This window comes from Synchiropus splendidus, chromosome 8, assembly GCF_027744825.2.
Source record: "Synchiropus splendidus isolate RoL2022-P1 chromosome 8, RoL_Sspl_1.0, whole genome shotgun sequence".
Classification (NCBI taxonomy): Eukaryota; Metazoa; Chordata; class Actinopteri; order Syngnathiformes; family Callionymidae; genus Synchiropus; species Synchiropus splendidus.
In genome coordinates, this window is record NC_071341.1 from 11,597,895 (window position 1) to 11,615,041 (window position 17,147).

Sequence of the window (17,147 nt, forward strand, 5' to 3'; positions counted from 1 at the left end):
CACCAGATGTTCACAAGCCGCTCGAGTACAGGTTTTATCCAATGGAACGCGGATAGAGGCTGTAAAAGCACCGGCACAAGTACAGAACAGTTTAACTATTTAAATGCTGGTCTTAAGTTCTTGTTGTGGAATTTATTTGCATGGACTGGAGTTGAGAAATTTCACCCAACACACCGAAAAACAGAAAAGAGCACAATTTCATACACATTTTTAGAAGTGACTTGTGAGAACGTAATTCTAAAATGTGTCTATGGCAGACATGAAAAATACCCTATACTGCTAGAAAAACAAAAACAATGTACTAGAAATAAAAAGATTAAATTACAATATAAAATGATTACAGTGGAAATAAAAAGAAAACAAAAACAATCCGGGTCCAAATTTCATTTGTCATTGTTTTAAGACTGATCCCTATTTTCTCTCAAAGATCGGAGTCTTCAGCTGAAAATGTTAAAAAAATATTAATAGGGTTTAAAATGCTTAATATTTGCATGTGACGCCATGAAACAATACAGTCAATGAAGAGGGAAACACTGGGAGTTTTGACATCACATTCCAACTGATGGAAAGATCTCCCTCTTCTGTAGCCTACAGCTGACAGGAGGAAGCTGTTGGGGGTCCTGTAAAAGGAGGGAGATGTCTTTTTTGCCCTGCATGCTAATTCATCCCCATTGGGAAACATTCATTCCAAGCGAGTGTGTCTCCACTCCCTCCTGATGTCCCACACCGAGCCCACAGTGAGCAGCATTCCAAGGAAATTCCTCTGTCATGTTGTCTCACAAGGTGGACAAGCGTCTTTGTTGCAGGATTCCCACCCAGGCACTGATGTCTCCCTCACACACACACATCCATCAGGCGTGTCAGACGAACAAGAGGAATCCCTTCTTTTTCCCCATGTTGATGACTTTATTTACACAGTAGAGGCAGAGCATGACAGATTCGGCTGGATCGCACATTATTTTGCGCCTTGTCAACTTGCTGTTCAAACATTTATGACACGACACAGTGGATATTGTTTCTTAATGCCTCTAAATTCCTCTAAATGTCACAAGATTTGGCCTCGTATTAGCATGCATCAACATAAACAATTCACAAGGCAGTTATACGAGCCATATTTTACAAACAAAGGCTCCGGTTTCTGCCTGTAATTCTCCCCACCGGCGCAAGAAATGACTGTGTACAAACATAGATCAGCGCTGGTGATGGCTTCCTGCACGACAGACTGAAAGTGAACATGCAGGCGTCTGAAGCAAACAATCTTTGGTCTATGACACAAGACTCTCCGCACGTTACGAGGCAGAACGTGTTCTCTCAAATAGATTTCTTTAATAAATATGAAACTATGTTACAACATCATTTCTAATGTAACACAATCACGAGCTACAACAGCTAATCGTGAACCTTTTCAAAAGCTCACAGATGAGGTGCTGCACAGTCTCTGGGGCCACTGTCACAATTCCATCTTTAATTTAACATAGCACTGTTTAAATATTATTTCTTATAATCCTTTTGCTCTTGACTATCGTGGTGTGACCAGCTCAAATATTGCACCACAAAGTGAATAATTGAGTTCAACGTGTTTCATCTTTCTTTCTTTGGTCAGAAAGAGTTTTGACCTGTTCAAGAGGAAAAGATGGCTGGTGTAGATGCACAGATGAGGACTGGCATGAGCATTATTTGGTTTAGCACATTAACACTACTATGTTTGTTTGTTCCTCCATATGCATATACTAAACCATTGGCCAAGAAAGAACAGCTTTTCCCTCTATGATGTGTGATATTCTGGCCAGTGTACTTCTTTCAGAGCTTATTTTAGCACTTTGAAATGCCACGCAATGTGCAAGCATCTCAATTCATTGTTATTATCTGTTTAAACTGTGGTTTAAAAGGTTACATAACCCGTTTTTCATTGGATTTCAAAAAGGAATGTCAGAGAAAATCACTGTCAGGACTTCAAGAAGAAGCATTAGACAAAGTTTTTCTCATTCGTCCTGCCCACTACTCCGTCTGAGCCCTTCGCAGCAATATGAGTGGTTATGTGCGTGAATATTGCAGGTCAAACCGAGAGGCAGTGATGTTGTGAGGTACTTCTCCGGGAAACGTCTTCTCCCAATGACGAGGGTGATGTGCGTCAGTGTTCTGGACTGAGAGGAGGACGGATGTCCAGTGTTCGGGATGAGCTGTCCTCTCCCACCACCTCCAGGCGGAGACTGGGCGCACTCTGTTCCTCCTGACCTTCTGACTGGACACAGAGACGAAGGGTGCAGCCTTTGGGCAGCAGCTCCTGCTCGTAGGCAGCGGCCAGCTGGTTTACAACCCGCCGCTCAACCTGACGCGCAGAGAGACGTTCAGTTTAACAAAATGTGCTTGATATTTCCATCATGAAAATGTTGACTATCTTAGCAGCACTTGGGGCAGCAGTGTTTACTCTTCTTTCTCTTTCAGCTTCTCTCTTCAGGGGTGGCCTCATGTCCTCCTTCACCACCTTCATCAATCTCCTCTTTGACCTTCCTCTCCACCTTCTGCCTGGCAGTTCCAACCTCAACATCTTCTTACCAATGTACTGGCTCGCTCTCCTCTGTACATGCCCAAACCATCTCCATCTAGCCTCCCTGACTTTGTCTCCTAAACACCTGAGCACATGTGCTGTCCCTCTGATCCTATCCCTCCTGCTCACTCCCAGAGAGAAGCTTCATCTCTTCTACCTCCAGCTCTGCCTCCTGTCTTGTCCTCAGTGCCACTGTTTCCAAACCATACAACATTGCTGGCCTGACCACAGTTGTGTACACCTTCCCTTTCATCCTTGGCGACAACCTTTTGTCACACATCACACCTGGCACTTTTCTCCAATGATTCCATCCTGCCTGCACCCGCTTCTTCACCTCTTTCTCACACTCTCCATTGCCCTGGACAGTGGAACCTCAGTACTTCAAATCCCCCACCTTCTTTATCTCTGTATCCTGTAACTTCACCCGTCCATTTGAGTCCCTCTCATTCACACACATCTATTCAGTCTCACTACAACTAACCTTCATTCCTCTCTTGCTCATCTTCCACTTGCTCCCTGCTCTCACCACGAGGCAGCAGTGTGAACTGAGGAATGTGTTTTTATAAGTGGCATGATGTTTACGATTCCAAGTATATGACCCAAACTGACAAATCTAAGGACCAAACAGAGATGCCAACCCCATGATGACTTGCCTAGTAGGAGATGAGGTGGCAGTCATATCCTGTACTCTTTTCTCTGTGCTTTGTTTGAAGTAAATATTAAACTCCGCCGGAGACACTTCGAAGTGTCTCATGTATACCATAGTGTGAGCTCCGTCCCCTTTAAACTGCACTCATGTGACACCCCACACTAGAGGCATTGAGGCTGAGTGAGAGAGTGTGTAAAGTACCTCGTATTTAATGGACCGGGCCCCATAGTGCATGTTATAACCTCCTGCTAACAGATCCAGGACCGGCCGATCCCACTGCAATGTGATGTCATGTCTCTGCTTTGCCTGAGGACCATTAAAATAAAGTAAAAAAAAAAAAAAGTCAAGTAAATCCTAAAAGTTGAGGAAAACAGAGAAACAGCAGGAGAAGCTCCTGACAGGCCCAATGTCCGGCGACTCTAATGCACAGCCCCTTATGCATTTGAGCCAAACACAGATCAATAGCAGCGATCAGTCCTGCTCATTTAGCTGCTGCTGTTAACGTGTCTCTCCATGAACAAGACACTTTGTTTTGCTCTGGAGAGCTGCAGACTAATAACAGCACATCATGGAGACTTCACTACTGATTCATATTCTTAAATGATGAGCAGCCAGTTACAGGAAGAGGCTGCGGTGGTTACGCACGAGGAGGTCCTCCCAGCCGGAGGTCCACGTCGCCCTGACAGGACGGCAGCAGCACTCATATTAATAATTAAATATTGACGAAGGCTCCACATGTTAAACGCTGTAATCACATTATAGTGAGTCACAGTGGCACATGATATTGATCTGTTTGCTGCTCGGGACCAGTGCGAAGGCCTTGTGTGCTTCACCAACAGCATGGATGCAGGATCCCACAGAGACTCATCTTATTCATGAGCAGGAGATCTTGAGTCCCACCACATCCCCAAAAATAAATAGGAAATAAATAAAAATAATGTGGTCAAACACAAGAGTTGTAAATGTATCTTCTCAGAAAACTTCATATATGATCAAATATTTACTCCAGACAGACACCCTTCTGTAAGATCCAAACATATGTCCGACACATGCATGTGCGTCTACCTTCTTGGCCCAGAACTTGAGCTCTTTGCTGACCAGCTGTAGTAGCTCCGAGTGGCAGAACGGCAGGAAGTAAACAATTTCATTGATCCGTCCAAGAAACTCGTCCCTCCGGAAATGAGCCTGACGGGGACCAAAGCAGAGGCAACCAGCGTGTGAATGACTCGTGACTCCTACAGGGGAAGTGTGTGTGGTGCTGTGTGAAACCTTCAGGATGGGCTGGATCACAGATTCTTTGAAATGTCTGGAGATCTTGATGTCATCTCCCTTCTGAACGTCCTCTGTTGAACCAAACGAAAATCCATCTTTTTTTTTTCTCCTCACTTTAAGAGATGATTAATTAAGCAACAAAATAACGCTGTTCACGGAGGAGCAGTTCAAAGCATCAATCTAATTGGACCTTCAGACTGGAGCCGTGTGCTTGTTTCTCTCACCAAGTTTATCTGCCAGCTTCCTGCGGCTGACCTCCTCGGCTTCCTGTCGAAGCTGCAGTCCGTGCTGGGCGATTTCATCGCTTGCTACATTTGAAGTCATGATGAAGATGGCATCTTTACACTCTATCGTCTTTCCTTTCCCATCTGTAAGACGACCCTGAGAGGACAACAAACACTATTATTCGACGTCCAAGCTCACAGTTTAGGTTCAGAGTACCGTAATTTTTGGACCAAAAGTCGCTACTTTTTTCTCGCAGTCTGAGCCCTGCAGCTTATACAAAGACGCGGCTAATATATGGATTTTCACAGGTTAAAGAGCATCATGCTGCCAAAACTATACCTTAAAATGCACTGTTTCACCTATGCCAACAGAGCCGATCTCCTGGAGGACCGGAGACAAGAAGAAGCAGCCGAGACCAGCTGTGGCGTCAGAACTTCAGACATGCAGGCGAAAACAGTGCATTTCGAGCGATTTAATGTAAATAAAAGATGTGAAGTGTTCATGATTCAAGTTCAGAACATTGCCAAATTTGTTTCATGAGTCAGTCTCAATGCTGGATCCCATTTTCAAAACTAGTTTAGAACTGATCCTCGAGCATTTTTAAGCCGGGTGCACCACTGACCTTTCTACGGTGCAGACTGCACCACTGCACCCGCAGCTTACAGACCGGTGCAGCTTATATATGAACAAGATCTATTTTCCTTCTTAAATTTAGTGGGTGTGGCTAATATTCCACTGTCCTCTTTAGTCTGGAATTTACGATATATGAAGATATTTGGGATCACCTCATCAAAGAGCTGCAGCATGATGGTTAGCACATCAGGGTGGGCTTTGTCCACTTCATCAAAGAGCACGACAGCATTGGGGCACGCTCGCAACTGCTTGGTCAGCTGACCTCCTTCCTCATGCCCCACGTAGCCAGGCGGGGAGCCGATGAACTTTGCAACCTGCGATAGTTAGCAACATGAAGACACTTCACAAACCACACAAAGCCAATTTAAACATGAACGCTGTGGCTAACTGAAAATGTATAAATGTAAACATATTTTTGTTTAAAAGTCATGCTGTAGCGCCTACGTCCTGTTGGGTTTGTCTGTCACGGGGGAGGAAAAGCTGAGCTGTGAGCCACTGGAGAAATTGTCTCACTGCTGTCCACTGAATGAAGCAGCTGAGAGGGAGGTCTGGACATCTTTGCTCCAACTGCTGCCCCTGCGACCCTCATATAACCATATGTGATGGATGTAGAGATACTTAAAGCTCTCATGGCGCTTGCAAATATTCATAGCACATAACGATAAACAGATTTACTCCTTTTGCAAACAAGACCTTTCACTCGCCTATTAATGTAAATGCACTACTTAGCCGTGTCAAATATTGTTTTACATCTCAGATCTCGGTAGGAAGAATCGTGACCATACCTCATGTTTTTCCTGGAATTCCGACATATCCATTCTGATGAAACCCTGGGACAACACAAACAGGCCATTTTCACTTCCATTATTCCACACTACAACAACACGTGACACTACCTTCTTGACGTCCTTGTGCATGTAGCGAGCCACCTGTTTGGCCAACTCCGTCTTCCCTATCAGTCAGAGAAACAGAAGGAACTTTTTGAAAATAATTTACCTTTCAAAAACCTTGCGGTTCAAAAAGCATCCTCCGCGCAGTGAAGCAGATTTCCTGGAGAAAACAAGCTTACTCATTTCTGACAGACAGACAGACGTCTTGCTCTAAGTGCTGGCCTAATTCCCAGACTCCACTGAGAAGAAGCTTTCAATCATCTCCAGGAGCTCACATTATGTTTGTCTGTAAAATATTCTGCATATAAATGCTCATATATGATATTGATGTCTGGTGTTTGGTATGCATATGGGTGCGATGACAGTGTGTGTGTGTCTTGTTGGTGTGTTTAATATTGATGTCTCATGGCCAGTGCCAGTAGCTGAAGGCAACAGAGAATATGAACACCATCTCTCCTTCATCCATCTCTCAGGCCTGTCATTTCATCATCCCCATCTTTTAGGCTCATCTATCCCGCCCATATCATTCCCCTCTCACCGCTTAAATGTCATCAACCCAAAATTAACACCAGATCTGAACACAGCAGTGATGCAATCCCAGCATTTATTTATGTACTTTCACACAAAAATAAATGACTGATTTTGGTTTTGACAAGTGAGTGAGTGAAACGTAAAGGGACATCAAGCAGTGCATAAACAGCAACCTATGATATAAACATTACGATCAAAACACACACATGCATCGGGAGCAAAGTTTAAACCCAGAATAGAAGTTCGAACAGAATGTGCTCTTGGTTTCCATTTTAATTAGCAGAGGCTAACATTAGCATATCTCTGTGGTTTGCAGATGAATCATTGACATTCATAATCTCTGCTTTCTAAAAGACACCCTTTAAATGGCATGGTATCATGGGTCATGATATCAACCTGCATTTGAAGGTGATCGGTTTTTGTTAGTAGGTAATTCAATTCTTAGCCAACATATCTTGTCGAGCTTTCAAAAATGACTTACTGGGCCTTGAGTTTGACACATATTCTGTAGAACCAAGCGTAATCTGGGTCTAATAGTTGATCACTTCCAAAACAAAGTAACATACCCATGCTCTCTATGCAAGTCTGAAAATATCTCGTGCTCGCATATATTTTGTTTCACTACCAGCAACATTTGTGCATTTACACTGCAGGATATCTCCTAATAAGTGAGATTTTGAGAAAAAATGTTGCAGAATTATTGCTTTTTTTCCCTCAAAAATGTTTGTGGTAGTGTGTCGGGCCTATCTGGGACACACAGCGCCAGCCCACCCCATGGACCCTATCACATAGGCAAACCCATAATACACTGCAACAAAAACAACTCCTATAATATGAATCAAAATTTACTGTGAATCTGAAATGGCTGAGTAAGGATTTCAGGAGTCCACTCTTATGTGTGCAATTACATGGACATTAGAATTGTGTGATTTTGTGAGCATGTATTTTATTGTGCACATACTAGGGGGTCAGTTTTCATTCAGGCCTATACCTCATTTTAACCCTCCATTAGTACTAGATTGAACGAGAACCTCAACAAACATTTATTGTTCCAAATCCAGAGTTAATGATGTAAAAAGTAAGATAAAGGCAACAATGTTTACCTTTGCCTTTCAATCACCAAAGGAGGATGAGAAAATCAAATGAACCAGACTCAGCTAACTGCTATTTGCAGTGAGTCTCTGTTTATTTTGGCAGAAGCTGAAGAGTTTTTTGGGAGTAAAGGTTGAGAGAGTCATTTACCGATTCCCGAAGAGCCGAGGAAGAGGAATACGAGAGGGTGCTCTTCATCGTACCAACCATTCTCCTTCCTCCTGATGGCTGCAGAGTGAAGAGAAAACAAGGGGAAGAAAAGAGGACCATTATCTCGATCATTTGCATTTGTTGACTTTGCTTGAGCAAGAAGTTTGGGCAGACTAAGCTGACCCGAGGGCGGCTGGTATCCCAGAAACTATGATAAAGGAGTGGGAGGGCAGGGATGAGAGAAGGGTCAGAGACATTTGGTGGAAAAACAAGGAGAGAGAAAACAGAGCAGGAGAGCAGGATGAGAGACCTACAGAAATATACCCACAATGCCTCTCCTCCCCCCGCAGTCAGTGGGGCCATTAGCCAGCGGTAATTGTGTTAGCCTCCCTGGCGCGGCCATGGCAAAATCAGTTTAGCATGGATTGCAGCCTCGCACACATACGCTCGCTTAAAGAGGAGTGCCTACCCAGCCCTGCCATCACCCCAGCAACCACACTCGCACACATACACAAAGACAAGATGATGAGCTGGAGCAGAGTGAAGGGAGCCGTGGATTTGGCCGTGGTTTGGGCCACTCGACGAACAAGCAGACACGAGCAAAATTTCATCCAATTCTGACCCTGTTGAGAGGCTGCGGCCGAAGCAGGAAGCCAGACAAGCAGGGCTTCACCAAGTCAGCTGGCAGCGGGGACGTGATACCCACAATCAAATAGTCAGAAGTGACTGCAAACAAACAGAGTCAAATCAGGCAAATCTCGGTGACAAAAGAGCGGGTGTATCTGATATACTATTTTGCAGTGTAGTAAGTTGGTGAGTGAGTTTGTCCTGAGATAGACAAGGGGCTGAAAGACTTGAGGACCTCTTGAGGGTTCAGAGTGAGACAGCAAAAAACTTGAAATGGGCATACACACGCAGTTTGAGCGCTCTCTGTGCATCCTAAACTACCCAGCAAATGTATTTGTTCACATCTCTAACACAGTCCCTTTATACGTATTTGTGGACAACATTACATTTGATGAAATCTAACTAAGTAGCAGTGTTTTTCAAAAGTTGTAATAGGGAGGCAAACTCAATGCAACACCCGCATTTCCCTCCAGTGTCTGCAGATGGGTGAATATGTCACATTGAAATGCAAGGCAAGAATACTTTGTGTTGTTAAAGCATCTGAATAATCCCATATGACTGACACAAAATGAGTGTTAATCCAGCTACTAATAGCTGATTATCATACAGACTTGGCAGGAGAAGGGAAGCAGAGGTGGAAAGGGGCAGCGAGATGGAGAGATGACACAGAAGTGCAGGGAGAAGAGCACAGATAATGGGAGGAAAGAGGAGAAGAGAAGGATGCAGGGAGAGATTAGGAGGAGCGAGTGAGATAAGGAAACGGAACATGAGGTAGAGAAACAAACGAGCGTGTCAGAGATGGACACCCAGATGAGAAGTGACAAGAAGGGCTCCGGAGCTCCGTCTGCGTTATCAATGGCTGTGTGAATGACAGCGTAACCTTCTGCGTGTCGGTGCGTCTTTTAGCTGATTGAGAGCGACTTTGACAGAAGGGCACATTGACATTTCTCCGCGGACCCCTGACAACAACAAGGAAAGGAAGGAGACACAAAACAAATGAAAGGGCCTTCCAAATCACACATACATCCATGCACGCACACACACAGCAGTGCGTGTTGGGCAGGTCTGGTTGGCTCTAACATGATTACGGCGGGATGATTCTCTTCAATAACTCTTAGCCCTGAGAGCTAAACCTGGATCAATTCAGCCTCCTTCCTGTGCAAGTGTGGGTTTGTATCTCTGTCCATATCGGCCTGCAGGCCACATGTTCATCATGAGTAGTTTCAGGATGCTTCGGACAAAAGAGCAATAAAAAAACGAACAAAAAAAACTATTTCTCTCACCTTTTTAAAATATATATTTTTTTCTATTTGTGTTATTGGTTGAGTACTCAAGATAACCAATAATTCTGGTGCAATGAATTCTTTCCTGAAGCAAATACGATTTTTGTTCTTGAGTGAAATGAACAGGCACATCTTAATTTTATTATATTGATTTACTGGCTTACATGTTTTTTTCTTGTGTTTTTAAAGGGGTTGTTGTGGATTTGCGTCATTTCTTTTGCCCTCAAACTGGCGGCTACTCAACATAACTAAGAAATGTACCAGCATTACCAGGACTAAAGGTTTATGAGAGTATCTTGCAAACATTGCTACTATGCTTAAGTGGATTGTATGATGATCTTTTATAATAATTCATAGTGTCTGCACCCGCATTTTGAGGCACTGTCTTAGTCTATGATAATGTCTTGTTGTGTAAAATTTTGGGGTGTACCAAATAGTTCTCAGGTGGTTTGGGCTGTCATCATAAGAAACCAATGAAAAGGTATCTCAATACTTCACTTAAAAACACACAAAACCAGTAGGGTCAGTCACAGACCATACCTCAGAAATCCAGACTGTTTCTATATTAATATATACGGATCATACGACTAGCCAATACCACCCAACGATACTTCCAGTGACAATGAACTACAGGTGAATCATGTGGTCATTTGTCTGCCTCTCTCATGGTCCTGCCCTCTCTTCCAGTGGCTTTGTGATATATTAACTTCAATATCTCTGCTGGATCAATAAAGTGCTTCTTTATCAATGTCATGAGCTCCTCGGCGGCTCTCAGAACAAATTGCCATAACGACAGCAATCATTTATCACCTTGGCAAAGACCTCTGCTCCCTCTTGTTGTACTGCTAATGCAAAAATCCGCTAGTGTGAGCGAGAATCACGGCGCCTTTATACATCTTTCAGGTCTACAGTTGCAAGCCTGTTTGTGCAGCTATCAGTGGGGAGGGGGATTTTGGAAACTGGGAGATTAATGACTCGCTGGCTCCGGTGATTATAAATACCCGGTGCCATTTGTTTCCAGAAAGGCAGCTCACATTATAATATCAGTTCTCATCTGGGAGAGGAGTTGATTATGTTCACAAATCTACAAAGAAAGCATCCAGGAACATAAAAATAAAACACGGCTTCAGTCTGAACTGCAGAATCTTTACACGCACTCGTGTGCGGATCAATACACGGCCTCCATGGATGCCTGGTGTAATATCAGCTCTTTACTGTCTGCTGCGTTATTGTGCTCTAACTCATCCGCCCGCCTCTTCTTCTTCTCTCAGTGCTGCACTCTCACTCTTCGGATTTTGACACTGTAGTCTTGTTGTCTCAACACTTTCCTCCTGTCCTTTCTGCAGAGAAGCAGCAATAATGGAGGAAAAGACGTAGTGAGCCTGATAAAGATAAAAATAAATCTGAAAAGTGAGCGAGGGGGTGCTTGTAAGGAGGGAGGGGATATGGGGTGGGGGCTGGAGGTTACAGTAGTATGTCTCCTTCTGCTGTAATTTGGTTAGGGGGCGACTCCAAGCTTGGCCTCTTCAGCTGTCGCACACACGCAGCACCTGTGTACGTCTGACAGACAGCTCATTCATCACAATTAACCAATTAGAGCCTCAGCCAGTCTGCTTTAACCCACCCACTGCTGGAGGAGAGCGAGAGGATAGACGGCAGGCTGATGAAAAAGTGCAAAGGGTAAACAAACGGGGGAAAGGGCTGTTTGCATGCTGAATGGATTACCTAAGTCTTTGTTTGTGTTTACCTGAAGCTACAGTGTTGATGGCTCCCTCCTGTCCAATGATATGCTCCTTCAGCCTCCTCTCCAGGGGAAACCTCCTTCTCTCCGCTGCCTCCCTGCGAGCCTGGGCCTCCTGAAACTGGATGAAGAAAGACAACATGTGCTCAGGAGGGGCAAGGAAGAACCATTGGGGTTTACGTTCACCAGGTATTTGAATGCCAGGCAAGATTCCGTCCATTGTAGGTCTCAATGGTGATGTCTCTGAATGGGTCCACTCAGAAAAAGCCCATCATCTCGGCACCATTTCAAAGTGCCAACATGGGAGAGGGATAGTTCTTAGTCCATGACCTTGGACTTGAGGTAGAATATCTTGCTCACAGGCCTTGTGTTTGTCAAACACTAGAGGTAATAGACCGGAGTCACCTCCTCAGGATGCCCATCAGATGCCTCTTGGTGAGAGGCTGGTGCATTTTGTGCCAGATAAAGATTAAATCTCATGACTGGTCAACCTACCCCTAAAAAGCTGGAGGTGGTTCTGTGAAGTTGGAAGTCTATGACTGCTGACTTTGCAACTCGACTTCTGCTAAGTGGATGGAGATGGTTACTGCTTTTCTCCTGGTGGTATCAGTACCAGTTACTGTGAGATGGAAAGAGTGAGAGGCCAAACCTCCTTAGTCCAAAAAGACGCTGCTCACTTTTACCTGACTGATGAAGTGTTGTTGCAATAGTAGCCTAAAACATCTGATGCATGCACTTGGCGGTGAAGCAAATGGAATGAAAAAGACCACTGGAGAGCTAATGACTGATGCCTCGGCCCTGCAGTGATGCACCATTAAGACCTTTTGACATTTTGGTCCACTTATCTGAATTGAGGGTCTATTACAGTTCCTCTTGTTTACAGACCTTGAAGCGGCTTCCTCTGAAGTATTTTGTTTTTAAGAATAGCCAGACAAGACGCATGAAGCTGTTTTGTTGTAGTGATTCATGCTGACCTTTGCTTTAGGTATGCTAGTCAGACGGTGAAAACAGTGCTAAATTATTTCCTTCCATCCTCGATAACTCATAGGTCATATGTAGGGTGGAGAGGAAGAACCAATGCACTGGACAGGAAAACTAAACTACGTTGATTTCCATCTGGTACCGAGACAGTGGTCCAAATCAGAACCCTGGAGGCCTGCGTGTGGGTAAAGTCTTTTCTGTGGTCTAAAGGGAGGTGAACAATCTCTGTCAACTCTAAATTCAGTTTTGAATAGGCTTTTTAACATTTGGGGCTGGTTTAAAAAACACGGTTTGGTATAACAGAAAATGACATTTTAAAAATCTATTACATTGAGCTTTCATTATCACCTAGAGGAACAGATGTCAGGACTAGCCAAAACACTAGTTTCAGGTGGACGTCTGGTGTCGTCCGTAAAAGGATCCGGGACCAAAGATGCAGTGTCGGATGCGGCTGCCACACCAGACAGATTTATGTGTTTTATCAATAACTCTTACAGCTCAGATTCAAATAACTGAGGATTAAGTTCCGTATTTATAACCGCTTTCCATCAACAATGGGCATTCATCTGCAAGTTCCTTCCTATTTAGCATCAGATTAGCTTCCAGTCCGTCTGATTGCACGCTTCCTCTGAATCTCTCCATTATTAAAACTCACCTCTTTCCATCTTGTATCATCCCCCTGATTTCCCCTCTCTCTGTCTTTAATTACACCCCCTTTCCTGCAGCTCATCGACGACTCATTCCATCGTCTCCTCTTCGTCTAGCAGATTGTACGTTTTCAGCCTGCAGTGGAGGAGACCTGTTTATTCTCTCTCTCCATCTTGCTTAGCTGTGGCCGGCTGTCACGCCTGGAGATAACTATGGATAACTTGAGTTTTATTCAAGAAACCCTCCATCTCCTTCCATCCCATCTTCCATTAATATCCAACCATATAGGAAGTCACTACAGAAGCTCCACTTGACCCGCCGGCCACTTGCATTCTCTCATTGTGCACATAACTCTTCTCACTTTTCCCTTCTTCCCTTCCAAAGCCATTCCACCTAAGCGTTGCGTTCAAATGATCCAGTATTCGCTCTACCTGCATGGAATTGATATATGCTAAGACTTCCAATCCCCTCTCTCTGTGGACACCAATGCACAGAGAGCCCAAACACCCACTTACTCCGATAGGACCACTCCATTCTGCCAGTACTTCAACCAATTCTCTTCTACTTTGTGAACTTGACCTTGAATATTTAAGCCACCAATATCCATTATTGCAACTTGCAGCAATCTCATTTTGCCATCTCGCTTCTCCTCATTGGAATAAATAAGCGTAACATATCAGCTTGCTTTAAAGCTTCAAAAGCTTATTGGCTTCATCACCATTTTGTGAACTGCAATAAAGACACTTTTGGGTTGCAAACTGAATTTATCTGAAGGTAAAAATATATGCGCCTGATTCTCCAATGACTCCACTCAAGAGTTGCATGAATGTCTTTAGTGACGACAACATACACAACACTCTCATTCATACATACATATATATATATATATATATATATATATATATATATATATATATATATATATATATATATATATATATATATATATATATATATATATATATATATATATATATATATGTGGGACATTTAAGATCATAAAAAAATCAAAATTGTTCACATATGAACTCTTTTCTGTCAGTCTAAAAGCAGATCCATTAAATATTTAATAAATATATTTGCCTGGAGATGAATAGAATCATTAGTAAGGAGCGGCACAAGCATCTTTAATCGCACTTTTTATCGTATTGACACTTTCTTATGTATTGATGAAGTAATGGAAAAACATGTCGTCCACCAGACAACGTCATATTGTCCAATGTAGACTTTGGTTTACTTGATCCATTTAGATGGCTACATAATAATGAATAATTCCCCCATAATTCATTGTGCCCAGTGACATGACTTCACACATTCTTAAGTTTGCCCATGTAACATTTATATATTGCAGCACACGGTTTTAACCCCATTTAACCTCCAACAGCTTCCACATCTTTAATAGTCAAAGCACCTGTCACTCATTCAGAGGGAGGCACAGACCTCCTGATGAGTTTGTGTCAGTAGTCAGTAGGTGTCACAGATGTCTGCCAGATGAATGATGCTGAGTCATCCAGAACGTGCCACAGGACACCACAATCCAAACATTAGTATACATGAAAGGAACTTATGCTGCAATTATACACCGTGTGAGAACAGCATTTTAACAAAAGATGAAATATTCACCTACAATTACTGAGACGTACCTTTCCTTCCCACTCCTGTAGTAAGCCGCTGACTTCTCCCTCTTTTGCATAGGCTCGTGCTGTGTGTCCCAGACCATTTGTCTTCAGAGGATTGGCACCTGTGATTGTCGACAAAACAGACACTTAGACACAGAAATATTCTACTTGGATATGAAAAAATACTGTGAATGATTACTGTCTTTTGAATCGTGTAATGGACACGCAGTATTGCTGCCATCCTCCGAAGCAGGTTAGAAACACAGATTGAATAAGTCATAGTAGAGGTGAGAGGTCATGCGGGTTCAGGGGTCACTCAAACTAACTGCAGAGAGGCAGAAGGACCATGCAATGACCCTGTAGGGGGTTTCATATCTGCCACACGTGCCAATAACACACTCTGACCTCTGCACCCGCACGTCACCGTCTGCTTCCATCACACAATCTATAATCTGCACTGTAGGATGTTGCAGGCTGCACGGAAGCAGACAGCCTCAACAGGAGGAGGTCAAACGGAAGAAGGCTTGTGTTTGATTGTGTAAGTTAAACACAAAGACCCAGCGTGTGCGGAGTGTGCCAGTGAAGGGCTTGTCAGTGAGCATAGTTAACGGTGCCTTCTGCCCTGACCCGATGTCGCCGGTTGCGTTCCTTCACCTGCGTTTATTTTTGTACTAGTTTTCAGAATTCTAATGAAAAAAAAAGTACAATATTGCACTTTGTAGGATGTGCAAAAAGAATATTTTGATGTTTCATTTTCCATATTTGTCACTTTAAAATGTGAGGGTGCCGATTAAAGCTCATGTGGTTAACCCCAAATCTATCCACCCAAAACATTTCTGAAAGGGAAACATTCAGAAACATCCCAGTGCTGAATCGATATTGATGCTGAGCACTGACCACAAAGGCTAATCATCACCAGGAGCCCCGAAAATTCAGAGCAGTTCATCGATCCTCACAACAATATAGCCAAACGTCCCACTGTCACCCACCAAAAACATGAGGGAGGAAAGCAATAAACCACACACTCAACACACACACCGTGGACATAATAAATAGCATCATTTAGGGCTTTAATATCTGGCCAACCCTCTGGGCCACGGCACTTTATAACAGGATCAACACTAACAACACTCAGGGATACACACACAGTCGCACCCACAGGATCCCTTCATTAGGAGTACTTTAGTTATGCCTATTAGGGGTGCCCTCCCCTTTACCATTTCCTCCTCCCTCTCTTTCACTGCAGCTGGTGGGAAAGAGCCCCTGCTGCTCTTTGTGCATGCATGTGAGTCCTTGTTTCTGTATTGTGTGCGTCGGTGTGCATGTGTGTCTCTTCTGGGCTCCTACCACCTACAGAGCTGTCCATTACTGAGCGCCTCTGGCTACAGTCCTGATGTGCAGCTCGGGGACAAGCCGGAGAGTCGTTGCAGGTAGCGTGAGGGACCGCATGGGCCCGAGGGCGGGCCCGCGGACTGTGATGGATGGAAGTGTGAGTGCAGGGCCGGCTAAGGCCAAAAGAGCAAACCCAGGGCTACCGAGGTAACACGGACACACACGAGCACAGGGGAAATAACAAGGCATGATATACACACACTTTGTGGTAAAAGATGACAAACTCACAACCAAATAAGAACTAATGTCCTGAAGCTAGAACATGTTATAGGCTTTTTTTTAATGATGAGAACACAGGAAGATGGAAGGGATGAAGGGCAAAGATAAGAGGCCAAAACAACAAGCACTCCATCAGAATAATGAAACTTGCGGTAAAACATCCATTTTGTTCTTTCACACACATGCACGGCGCTGTGCCACCGAGAAAGTGTGATGTCATGATCGTAATTGGCCGTGATGGTGGCGCCAACCGAGCAATGGTCCCGTCAGACAAGAAGCAGCAGAACTCTGTCTTTAATCTGATTGTTTTAAAACAAATGTCTGTATTTTGCAAAATTTCTTACCTTCTTAATTCAAAAATGCCTCTGCAGAACATTTGATCAAGTTAGACTGGGTGATTTGTTTAAGTGTGCCGAGCTCAGAGAGGCCGGGTGAGATGGGAGGGACAGACACAGCTTTGGATGCACCATCCATCATAAACACAAACAAGACATTAATATCTGCATCTGCGTATTTCTGTGTGTGCGTGTGTTTCTTTGAAAAATGTAAAGCGATTGAAAAAGACAAAACCAATCATGTAAAAAAGAGACAGCATCGGCATAAGAGGGTATTTTAATTCTAGAAAGAGGTGTCGTGCTAAACAGCAG

The 17,147-nt window shown here is 43.7% G+C and overlaps 1 protein-coding gene across 3 annotated transcripts in view; it reads right to left on the bottom strand.

Moving 5' to 3' along the window:
- Window positions 1–580: 580 nt before the first annotated feature.
- The window catches only part of clpb (caseinolytic mitochondrial matrix peptidase chaperone subunit B), a 28,890-nt gene continuing 12,323 nt past the window's right edge, over window positions 581–17,147 (bottom strand). For 2 of the 3 annotated variants that reach the window (XM_053874037.1, XM_053874036.1), the window contains 11 exons: window positions 14,914–15,011; window positions 11,648–11,762; window positions 7,991–8,068; window positions 6,224–6,279; window positions 6,113–6,157; window positions 5,480–5,641; window positions 4,694–4,850; window positions 4,467–4,540; window positions 4,263–4,382; window positions 3,399–3,503; window positions 584–2,329 (listed from right to left, as the gene is read on the bottom strand). In XM_053874037.1, coding sequence (XP_053730012.1) covers window positions 2,132–2,329; window positions 3,399–3,503; window positions 4,263–4,382; window positions 4,467–4,540; window positions 4,694–4,850; window positions 5,480–5,641; window positions 6,113–6,157; window positions 6,224–6,279; window positions 7,991–8,068; window positions 11,648–11,762; window positions 14,914–15,011 — 1,208 coding nt within the window. In that variant the 3' untranslated portion in view covers window positions 584–2,131. Of the gene's footprint in view, window positions 2,330–3,398; window positions 3,504–4,262; window positions 4,383–4,466; window positions 4,541–4,693; window positions 4,851–5,479; window positions 5,642–6,112; window positions 6,158–6,223; window positions 6,280–7,990; window positions 8,069–11,647; window positions 11,763–14,913; window positions 15,012–17,147 lie in introns of all 3 variants that reach the window. The other variant, XM_053874038.1, reaches the window with a different exon arrangement.